Here is a 12672-nt window from a genome sequence, read left to right on the forward strand (position 1 = left end):
CTTAACCGGCCACAGGAGAGCAAACTTCTCCTAATCAGATTAACACACAGCCAGCCCATTTGGGGTGACGAGAATCCTGGAGGGGACGGTGGGGGGAACGAGGTGACTCCCTCATGAATCACAGAAAGAAGAGCTGTTTGCTTCCAAGCTTGTTACAGTCAGCTACACTTTTGTGTCATGTACTCATATGACTCCTCCCCCCATCCTGCCCCAGGAAAGCTTATTCTCTGCAAAACACTTCTTTCATGTTCCCTCTTGGTTCCTTTGCCTCCCAGGTCTGCTCTAAACTAGGGTGCTCCAGATTAGGTTTATAACTCTAGTGACCACAATCAAACATTTCTCCTGCTGAGAAATGTCACTTGTTCTCTTGGGATTCCCAGAAACATGAAAAAGAGAATCTCTCTGAAAATGGCAAAAATCTTCCAAACCAGTGCACACTGTGCATTTACATATTTAAATATTTAAACTATATATTCCCTTCATTTTTCTCTCGTTGGTTCTCTCATCAGGCACAAGACACTTCATTTCATTTATCACACTCACTGCTTAAAACTGAACTTTCCCCAGCTGAACTGTGCCCTTCTGCAAATTAAGTTTGGACACCACCACACTGGTTGATACTTTATAGAGGGCAGCACTGTATCCTGGACTATAATATTTGCTCATCAACACAGATGAACATAAACCTATACAGTGCAACTGCACTTCCCAACTACATTTTATATGGGATGTTTTCACAAACTGAATACACTTTCTGGCTGCAGCCCCATGGTATAGAGGGTCTGATCCAACCTAGCCAAGAAGTGAAAGCAGACATCTTCAAAGAGGTGCATCAACAGCAGCAACTGAATAGGCTGTGCAAATCTGCTGTTTTAGGAGTGGGATTGGCTAAGCTGGTAGGAAATGGATTGGCAAATTGGTCATGGAGGCTACTAATACAGCCTTTTTCTTTATGTATGGTGAAGAGGAGTGTGGTCATGAAGGAAAGCTGCTGGCAGGTAGCAGAAATCAAGCAGAACATGCTTAAGGAGTGTGCCAGATGCTAAATGGTAGAAAAGCAAGGGAATAGCAAGAGATCTTTGGGACTCAGGGCTGATTGGGACTAGGGAAAAGATTACTCCCAAAAGTGGAGTTGAGGCAGGAACTAGCTGATAAGGGTGGGCAGCCAAAATAAAAGTCAAGGAGAGGGAGGCTGAGGAGTAGGAAAGTAACAGGTGTCTAGACTACTGCTAATCAGACAACTTTCTAGTAACCATTACTTCAATCCAAACTCCTTTCCTGCTTCTCCCTACCCTGCTCTACCTCTTTGCCCTGACCAACTAATTCCACACTTAGCTCCACTTTTGGCATCTGGAAATAAGAGGGCACATCTACATGTGAAATGAATGTAATAATAAACTCTGGCACATATCACATCAGAGTTTACTGGTCCCAGACGTTGTGTTTGAATGCGCGCCTGGGACCATAGCACGCTGAGCTGGGTTGGAGCACCCCAGCTGGCAGGGGGCCCAGGGGTCAGTCTCCCAGCCTGAGGCTACTCTAACCTAGGTCAATGTGCTGTGGAGGGGCTGGCTGGGGCAAAAGAGTGAGGTTAGCTGGCAGGAAGCCCCTGCTCTGAAACGCACTCATTGTCAGCATTGACAATGCTCCAGTCAGCAGTTACACGTGTGTTGCTGCACACTAAAGAATGTCGCCATAGGATAGTAATTGTACTTGTGTTTACAAGTACTAACCTACAGCAGAGTTAATTAGTTTACTGCGACCTAATTGGCCTGCCCATGTAGACACTGAGACTTTACTGCAGAGCTAATTAGGCAGCTCCGTAGTAAAAATCTCATGCCTGCACTTCAGCTTGCTTGCTTTTGCTCTTTTCGTTACCAGGAGGTATCAAATTGGAAATTCAAATGATCAAAAATGAATCTGAAGGTATTTCATATAATAACTGTGACTACTAACTTACAGGAATTCTCATGACTAAAAACCCTAGATCAAATCCAATTTTCACTTAACTGTATGTAAATCCAGAATAACTGGGTAAGGACAAATGAACAATTTACCATGGAATAGAAAGGAGGCAGGATATACTACAGCTGCTCTGTAGTAACTGCCTGTGCACACGTGCTCTTACCTGAGGTAGCTAATCTATAGTTGCCTTCTTGAAGACAAAGGACCAGAGGAAGAGTGTACTGAGATGCAGTAAAATTTTGCCTCTTTGTACCCTGCAGCAACTTGTTTGAAAGTAATTAGAAGCTCTACTACAGAAAGCTATATAGGAAACTTATTTCCTTTAGACCACGTGAAATGGCAATAAACTGGGAATCAGGAAATCCTGGTAGCCTTGGGATTTGTCCCCCAACTGTTGTGTGTCCTTGAGCAAGTCATTTCACTCTATGCTCGCCTTCTGTAAAATGGGGATAATGCTACTTAATCTCCTTAGTGACAGAGGAGTTAAGAGAGTAATATGAGAGCTAAGGATTAAACTGTGAAACTGGCATTTGCCACATGGAAAGATTATCAAAGATATTATATAATACATTTTATTATAATATAGCATATATTATAGACAGCTACAGTTCAGTGAACTGAATTGGTTTGTTCTGATGTCTAATTTTAAGTAGTAGACTACTATTCATTTTTATTTAATTATGGTGTCACTTACTGGGAAATAAGTAAGAGTTTGTGGTTGGGAAATTACAATTTGCTTACCAGGGTTGCAGTCTGTCAAAAGAGAACAAATAGACAGCAAAACCTTTGAAATAGTCAAAGCAGGGCTCCAGTTGTCTTTCAGAATATCCAGACAGATGACTCCCTGACTGTTGATGTTGCAGTGATAGATTCTGGTACGGAAAGTAACCTACAGTTACAGTAGAACAGATAGGGGAAAAGTTATTAAATGAGTATCCTGCCCCCCCTTAGCCTTTGAGTTGTAGCAACTGTCTGAAATGGTGCAGTGCAGACTGAGCAAGACAGAATTTCCACAGGGACCCCTCTCAGTTTTTACACAGTCTGTAAGATGGGCTCAATAAACCCCCCACACATTTCATTACCATTATTGTTGTTACTCTGCACGAGAACTGGCCCCCTTTAGTGCACATATGGTAGTGGTACATAAATATGTACCCAATATAAATAATATATTGTATTTTAGGACTCTGTGATGATAAGCACAAGTATAATTACAATTTTGCAATGCATGTGAACAAGTGGACTGAAATGAGCTCCTATGTGAAATCTTAGATTTATCTTTTCTATGGTTTTAGTACCTAATTCTGCAATCTTAATACAGTATTACTTTCATTTTTTTTAACGGAATGTAGAGCTACTCTTCCTCAAAACACTTTACAAACTAAATTCTCTTAAACCCTGGGTGAGGTAGGACTTACTGCGTATATATAAAACATTTCTACTGTGCTAAGTGTCATCACCCTCCTGTTTTAATTGATCCCTAACTAATACTTGTCTAGACTGAAAGCAGTTTTCTGTGCACAAACAAAAGAAGTGAGAAATATTTAAAAGCATAACTGATTGCAAAGAGGTAAGCAAAACTTCTATTTTTGGAATGGAAAAAAAGACATTGAAATGGTAATAGCAGCAGCCGCCAGAACATCCTCAAGTTGTTGGAAATGCAGTGTGGCAGAACGTATTTATCCCTTCTAAATGTTTGCAGTATCCCTCTTGGAGACATTGACAAGATTAGTAAACTCCAATTTTGGCTTTAAAAAAAAAAAAAGAGGCCTTTGAATTCCCAATCCTCAATATCTCTTACTGAATTACAATTTTTGAATTTATATTGGCATGAATGTCCATAGTGTTTTGTGAGCATTTTTAGCTTGGATTTTATTTTAAATAATATATTGCTTCCATTTCATAAACATGTTACCAAACATGGGTGCTGATAATCAGTTGCTGATACACATTTACAAATATATGTCAGCACTGGATTTTTAGATAACTGGAGGTTACAATATAATATTTTTACTTGTTGAATACTTGAATTTCCTTTGTTGATGATTACTAAGATGTACATATAAAGGGAAACTGTGTTTTACTGGAACTAGATTTTCACCTCCTGAGCAGTTACTTTGAACTGTCATCTAATTTACAAGTAGGAAAGCAGAAAGAAAGCATGAGTTATTGCAGTCATTGAATGAAATCCAAGACTTTGAATCTCTCTATTTTCAGCACAGCTTAAGGAGATCTGATTTTCAGAGACTGATGAACACCTACTCTGAAAATCAAGGCCTTTCCAAAAACAAAAAACTGGAAGTATCCAAAAGTCACTAGTCACTTCTGATAACTGTACTCACTGTGAAAAGCTTACCCTTACCTTTGGTGGCTTGAATGGATAATCCGATGAAAATGTGATATCCAGGAAAAAAACACCTCCTTCATATACAGAGCCTGGGGGTCCAAGTATGGTAGATCTCCATTCATAAATGTTATCTCCTTTAGGACCAGCACTATGTAAAAAGACAGAAACTTAACTGTACTTTTATGAAGAATGTTTACAAAGATTACCTTTTAAACCCATTTTTAATAGTAATAATTTACATGTCTTTAGCGTAGGTCTAAATACTAACTCAGTGCCACTATTGGCTAAAGTTGGCCTTATACTTGGATACCATGCTTACTCAGGGCCTTCAGCTTTTGATTGCATTGGCAAAAGAATAAACTGAGCATTGAGAGACCACCGCTGTTTTAAAGCACAATTCCCATTTTTATGTTTTGTATGTGCTTCCAGTAAGCTTCTGTGTGGTGCAGTCCCTTCTGCCTAAGACATGCTAATAAAAACATATATATCTTACACACTCTGACTTTCTCAGGGGTATGAAAATGTGATAAGTGTGTACAGAGGTGTTTACAGGCAGTAGCCTGATATTATGTGGAGTAAAATTTGGTATTTTCTATACAAAAATGAATGGAGAGATATGTACATATATTTTTGGTGGAAACGGAATTTGATTCTTTTTAATACCATCATTCCAAATAAACTACAATAAACTGTCATTTATCCCATATAATTAACAGACCTTCTAAAGTCATTTTTGATCAACTGTATATTATGTAATACTAGGCATACATTCCTCAGCAATGAAAGGACATATTATACAAATTTTCTGGCATTTGAAATGATGGTAATATTACAAGACTGGTTATACAAGAATGGACTAACACCTTCTCAGCCATCAGAATTAATGCTGTAGGAATGCGAGCAAAGGTCTATGTGCTTTTGCAAATATCTAAAACAAAACCATGTCAAGCAGGCCTACAAAGAAAAAGTAAGCTTTTTTTCATAAAAAAGAACAAGTCATCTTCTACAAAAATGTTATTTATGGTAATGCTTTGACTACATTTTCAGAATCCTCTGCCAGTTGGATCCAGCTTGATTGCACTGGAAAGAAACACTGGTTGAGACGGTGGCAGCACAAGGACCTGCATCTGTCCAGACCAGAAAACCAGAATCTTTTCTTCCTTAATACTGACTGTCATACATTCACACCTCCTGTGTCTTAAATAATGGCCCTTTTAGCATTCATTCTAATTGTAATAATGAATTTTCTTTCAATCAATACTCATAATACTTGTTAGTCTGTGATCATTTTATGTACCAAAAATTTAATCAGTAACAAGCCTTTTTATTACATGACAAGAACAACCAGGAATTCTGAATAACATCTGTTTTAATTTTTAAAAAATGGAACTGGAGCTATTTTACCAAAAAAAAAAAAAAAAAAAAAGACCCCCCCCCCAAAAAAAACCAACCAAAACAAACCAAAACCCCAAGAAAGAAAGAAACCCAAGATAATCATATTATGGAGATTACTGTAACAAATTCAGGAACTAAAACCTCGGGTTTCTAAATGCACAAATTGGATCAAAACCTGCATACACATTTTGGAAGAAAAGCAAAAATATATGGGAGAGGAAGTCAAGTTGTTATGCTGCAGTAAACTGTTTATATGTCAGGTTGTTACAGTAGCTGATTCCATTCATGCTTTCTAAAATGCAATTAGTGTAAGAACTAAAAATATTGGGGCAATAATGATAATATTTAAAACCCACATAGGCCACTGAAATGTTTTAATTAATTCTTGACATTCATCAGGCATATAGCTAATTAGTTTTATGCTTGGAAACCAAATTTCTGTGGAGCAATTCAATTTCAACATTAGTTGCCCTAATGGTTGTTTTATAGTTTAATGCAGAGGTTAGTGTTCCTGCTGCATGTGTCAGCTACCTTTCTTTCATACACCTCTAATGGCTGGATGCAATTCAATCAGATTAATGAAACAGCTGAATTAAATTAGCGACATATTTCAGCCAAATGAATCAGTCACAATTAAGTGTGGCTACAACATCAAGTCTTGTGCCAAACTATCTGGTAATCACTCACCAAGTCACAACAAGGGCCTCTTTCAGTTAACAGCCCAGCATCTAGCTGTAATAACTCTTATTTTATTATTTAATATCTTCTGTGTTATATTAGTGCTGTTTTAAAGGTTAGACTATTCACACTCATTAGCAGAGGAAGAAAATGCTGCATTAATACAATGTTTAAGACCCCTCTGACAACTGAGAAAAGACTGTCAAAGTGTCAGAACTAGTATAATACTGTTACAATAAATACACTCAAATAAAGGAGAAAATTGTTAAATTGAAAGGTTGGTCATTTTATTGCACTTGATTGCAGCTTATGAAATCTCTACTATACCAGTTGGAATGGTACCTCCATCCCTGTGGCGCAAGAGAAACCATTGCTTCATTAATGACCTGAGCATTCCAGCAAATGAAACATTAGTGATATGTGAGTCGATTACACAGACGAGACAGCACACCAGGCTATTTCCACTCAATTTTTTCACTGTACATCACTTTCAAGAACAAATCAGAAAACATAATATAGCTTAAGGTACAAAGCTATGATTCTCTCTCCCTCTGCAAGCAAACAAGGCAACACCTGTTCCCTCAAAGCACTGATGGCGTATGTACCATACAATAAGCAGTGACACGGGGATAGCAGAACTGTTCAATGGGCAGAACACCAAGTATACAGGGCTCTGGGCAACCATAAGGAACAGTGGAAATGAAAATCCGGATTCAATGACGTTCTCAATTGCATAACAAATGGAAAGCATGTGATTACACTCACTGAAGTCAATTGCCTTGATTTTCTACTACATCAGAATGAAACTTGGACCCAGTAGAAACTGGCAAACTTCAAGGAGTCACTGGCAGTTCCCTCATTCAGTCTCAGGTGCCTCTAATATCAATTAAGACAGCACAGGGGAACCCTAAACTAGGCTCCTCTAGATCAGAGCCGTCTCCCTGTACTGTTCCATTCATGTGAACATCACCCATGGGACTTTCCTTCTCCTTTTGGTGCTGAGAGTCAGGATCAACGGGCAGGAATGAAATCTGGGATCAAAGCCTAGGATTCTAGGATAATATAGCATATTAATGGTTTTGTATGTATGCAACAACCAACTTTCAGGGAACAAAAGTGGCTCTGGTGACTGCCAACTGTTTACCAATGGAAATTCCTGTTAGGGGAAATTTTCTATTCACCTCTGCTGGTACAAGGGGATGACTTGCTTCCTTTGAAGTTAGACATGTGCTTGAAATAAGTCCACCATGAGACTGTGACTGACGAACTGTGTCTTTTCTCTATCTGCCTCTTGGAGTGGAGGGCTCTGTCTCTTGATCTGAGGCACCAGATCGAATAGTTACTAGTTCCACACTTTCCTTGCTTTTATTGAAGAACCTGGCTATTTGTAAAATGAGCACATTCTGATTTACTTTAATGAAATCTTTGTAAAGAAAACACCCTCTTTGATCCTGTCTTTTAGAATACAAAATCCTGACAATGCACAAGGACTGATGACTACTGAAGTATTGTGGCTATGCAGCATACCCGTGCAGTTAGCAGCTATTCTCCTGCTGCTCTATTGCATTAGTTTTCAGAAAATTCAAAATTTGTGCAGGACACCATCTGTGGGCTATAAATAAGGATGTTCTATTCATTTAAAAAGACATAAAATTGGACAAAATGTTGTAATATTGAAATTTATGCTCTACACATTTGAGTATATTTTGTGTAATAGGTAAGACCTACACTGTTTTTTTAAATAAATTTACATGGATTTTCTGATGGAATAAAATTGACTGGAAACAGCTGGCTCTTAAATGCATGTTCATCATGCTGCTTCACTGAGGAGTACAGATAGGACAGGGAGCATGTACACAGATTAAAAGAGTGACAAGAACTTGCAGTATTCTCCAAACCAAAGAGCTGCACCAGCTTCTCTACATGAGAATATCTGAGCCTTCAGAATTTGAGAAATGAGTTAAGCTCTAGAAAAATTAAACCCAACTGGGTTGAGATAACTTCCTTGCATTTAAACAGGAAGTTTGGCAGGTTCGGAAATGGTTTATCCTAGGAATCAGAATGCAATGCTACAGTATGTAGATACCTAGGAAGTCAGTGAGAGAGACCAGTTTCAGTACAGCAGTTTTAGTGTATTTCTAATGCTGATGACTTGTGGTTCAGGTACAGTAATTCAGGCAAGAGAAAAAGTCGTCAAAATTAACCTTCACAGCTAGGACTTCACTGTAAGTAAATTACTAAAGTGATCACTACCTTGTTTAATATCACCTGTGAGAAGAGATTTAATATAACAGAACCTCGAGATGAGTTCTTAGCAAAATAAGATGTCAGAACCTGTAGACTAGTCTACATCAGTGCTTTTAGGGGAAAATGTTAGTGTACACACTGAGTGAACTTTCTGTGAGTGAGGTAAGAATCACATGCATAGCACTAATTATAAGATCAAGGCCTTCAGCATCACTGAAGTCAAAGGGTACTTAACCACAGACTTCAGTGGAGGCAGGAACAGGCCATTAGACTGTTAGGTTTTGGGGGCAAGGACTTGATCTTTCATAAGGTTTTGTAAATGCGTAGGATACTACAGGAGAATTGACAAATAAACTGAGAAATGATTTATGATCTAAGATTTGTAACATTTTGTGACCACAGAGATGAGAGTATTCCTTGTCATATTACATCTCTCTTCTTATAAAGCATTCTGCACAGAGTTATAAAGAGTTTAACACAAAAACTAGTACGAAAGATTGACCTGATTCGGGGCTTTCAATAAAAGAAGCCAATGATCAATATTCGTTGCACAAAATCTCAAGACATACTTGTGTTCCTTTCAAGAAAGAGAACAAAGCACAGCATACCCAGAACCTTTCAGCCATCAAAGGCTCAAACTATTTAAACAAAGACTGCCATGGCATTTATATCAATACCATAGTGTACTCTGTTCTGTAGGAGCCTTTTTCAGCTCAATATATTTTATAGATGCCACCACTGTTTTGACAAGACGTAATAATGGTAGGTATATTTTTTTCCACAGAATATAATCTATATGTATTACTTCTGTTTAAAATGATACAGAATTCGTCTGCCAAATTCTGCAACCTGTTACACACACCTGTTCAAACCTGGGAAATAAATTTATTTTAATTAATAAAAGTGCTTGTAAAAAAGAATTAATGATTTTATGTCATGTTTGACTCCACCTTTCCAGGTTTTCTTTCTTATGCCTTTTTGATCCTGATGATCAGGATCCTTGGTTACAATTAATTACAAAATGCATAAACAGAACATACTTTCCAGAATCTAGGACAAAAATGTCTAACCTAGGGCTACTGAACATAAAGCTAGACATAAAATTTCCTCTGATACATACTTTCATAATGCTGGAACTTAGAAAATAATAAGTAGGAAAGAGGATGAAATTTAGTGAGGTTTGAAGTTCTGTGCTGGTCTTCATTATGAGAGGCAATATGAGCCTGTGAAATGCACTGATATTAATGGGATGTAATGGGGGGGGGGAAAGGGACTGATTATCAGAGAAGTTTCTTGACATTGAGATGTCAGCTACTAAACTGTCCCCCAAGAAAGGTGATTGGTTGGCGAGCTCTTAAAACAGAAGAAGTGACCCTAATGAACAAATAGGACTTTTCCATTTCTGGCACATTGTCCGTAACTTAAATATTAAACTACAACATAAGAAAAATATTAAATCTACACCAGATTGTGGCCACCACCATAATACTGATTTATGTCTACTACTCTCCTAGTCTGTAGGAATCCTCAGGTAGCATAAAGCAGCCACAGCACTTCCTACACTATAACTAACAGCCATTAATCTGAGAGGCATTGTTAAAAGAAAGGGTAGATAGATGGTCAAGACAGCAATGATGTTCGGAGACCCCCATCTGCCAAAGTGGACCCTTGAGGGCTTTGAAAGCTACACAGAGAGGAAAATAAATTTAAGGGCACTTTAATTCATAGTGAAGAATGCCCAAGTTCTCTGCCAGCTGCAGAAACTGCAAGGTGGACAAAGAGAAGGGGGAGCCAGGCAGAGGTTGTTAGTAATGAATAGACAAAGCACCATCTCCAGGCCTTTACCAGGAACAAATTCAAAAGCAGTTTGGAATTCGGAAAGGGGGTTAGGATAACAGACTTCAAGTTTGACACACACTTAAAGCAACCAACTTTCAAGGAACAAATGCCAGGACACAGTCCCCGGATACTTTACCAACCTCTAAATCTAGTAGACTAGAGATAGCTTTGCATTAGGGTGCCTAAGGTGATGTGCAGGCTAATTAGCTCCTCTGAGAGGCTGATTTAATTAGGCTGGGCACAGCACTATACAAATGCAAATACACTTCTGCTTCTTTGGGAGGTATCCTGCAGCCACCTCCTGAATCAAAAAAAATTCTTCCCCTAAATGCCTGTGTGGCACCAGATAATGTCATACTTTACCTTTTCAGTAACCACAACAGGTTGCTGTCTAATACCATGGGAATATTACAGGGGGACTGTTTTGTTTGTTTTTTAATTTGAAGCGGAAGTCATTTCCTGGAATACAATCCCATACATACACTGGAATACAACCCCGATATTCAGAGTAATCAGTCACTCTCTATACTACACTGTAGCATCAATTAGCAAACTCTAGGCCAGTTTTAATATGCCAGATATACAAAAAATCCTACAGAATAAAATTCTAAGTAAGAAAAAATGTTGTGCTCTGGCCCATGGGGAACTGAAAGAGATGACTTTCAATTGAGAAGCTTTTAAGTGCTTTACTTCATGCTATTTGAAACTGTAGTTAAGCTTTCAACAACCAAAACCTTTTCTAAACTCTCTTTTCAGAACTCTACCTCTTAAAGCTGACATTGGAGCCTCCTCAAGTGCATCTCATAAAACGGGAAACTAGCCTGGGCTCTAATTGGAATTAGAGTTACACGGAACAATGTCCTCCATCAGGGAAATAGCTGACCTTCCTTAAGGTCAAATTTAGTCTAGGTGAAAATCTCATTATAATTTTTACAGCATCATAAAGCAAGGCAGCCATTTACAGGGCAAATAGGATACATTCCTCCCCCTACTTACTCATCAGGAAGTTTAAAGGAAAGGAAATTAAAGGCCTACATTTAAGCATGATCTGCAGCCACATACTTAAAAGGCCCAGTACTCAAAGTTTGGTATTGGATTTGCAAATGCTTAGAGTAAGAATGCTTGGGGAGGCTTGGGTACTGTAATACCCAAACATTTGCCTATGTCTGTCTATCTCAACCATATAATGCAGTTGGTCCAATAAAAGATCTCACCCACAAAAAATCACAAGAGAAAGAAAGGGACTCAGCACACAACACTGGAAAAGATTTACTGTAGACTGTAAAGTCTACATAGTTCAGAGATACTGGCTCTTGATCACTATAAATTCCCAGTGTGTATGTAAGTATATGTTACCGGCATTATAGCTTTAAAATATACTGTAATTGGCACAATAATTGAAGGTTTTGGAATCTCCATCATTGAAGATTTTAAAGAGTTTTTGAAGAATATAGTTAATTCTTCTTTGAGGTAGGGTGATCAAGGTCCCTTCCAGCCCTTTTTTCCACAATCTGTATTTAGGACAAGGTCCTGCCCACTTCTCCTCCAAAGACCTCCACAGGTAGCTAGCCCCGCATGCAAAATTAGACTAGCTGTGACTATTAAGGCTGGGTAATAAATGGATTCAGCACATCCCACTGCAGCCACTGCTATTTGGACTCCTAGTCCCTGCACAGATATTCAACCTATGAATGTGATGCTGCTCCCAGAAATATTCTACTTCTCCCTAAGTTATATATTGGGGTTGGCAACAAATTCAGCAGAGGGCCACTTTAATGGAGCTTATGATCACTTATGACTTGGCCCATGCTACCACCACTGCTGATGGACCTGCAGCCACAGCCACCACTCCCCACCCCAACAGTATTGGTACTGCTATTTCTCTCTGCTTCCCAGGTATAGCCCCCCTCCACCCAAACACAATCTAAGCCCCTCAACACTGTGGGCTGGATAAAGTAGCTCTGCCAGGCTCTATCTGTAGGTTGTATGATGCTGACTCCTACATCTACTGCTCTATCATCTTAGCATCTAAGTATGGGTAATGTGCCCAAAATGAAAAATGGCTGTACTTCCCCATGAGGAAATCCTTATAATTGAAAAGTGCAGGCTCAAGGGTGATCTGATGGCCACCTATAAGTTGATCAGGGGTGACCACCAGGACCTGGGGGAATGTTTGTTCACCAGAGTGCCCCAAGGGATGA

At 38.8% G+C, this 12672-nt stretch overlaps 1 protein-coding gene across 3 annotated transcripts in view; it reads right to left on the reverse strand.

Moving 5' to 3' along the window:
- UBE2E3 (ubiquitin conjugating enzyme E2 E3) overlaps positions 1-12672 on the reverse strand; it is an 84193-nt gene that overhangs the window by 3065 nt on the left and 68456 nt on the right. For all 3 annotated transcript variants that reach the window (XM_090045305.1, XM_090045307.1, XM_090045306.1), the window contains exons 4-5: positions 4328-4460; positions 2707-2854 (exon numbers count right to left, since the gene is read on the reverse strand). In XM_090045305.1, coding sequence (XP_089901431.1) covers positions 2707-2854; positions 4328-4460 — 281 coding nt within the window. The remainder of the gene's footprint in view (positions 1-2706; positions 2855-4327; positions 4461-12672) is intronic.

This window comes from Crocodylus siamensis, chromosome 4, assembly GCF_052110815.1.
Source record: "Crocodylus siamensis isolate JL-2025a chromosome 4, ASM5211081v1, whole genome shotgun sequence".
Lineage (NCBI taxonomy): Eukaryota > Metazoa > Chordata > Crocodylia > Crocodylidae > Crocodylus > Crocodylus siamensis.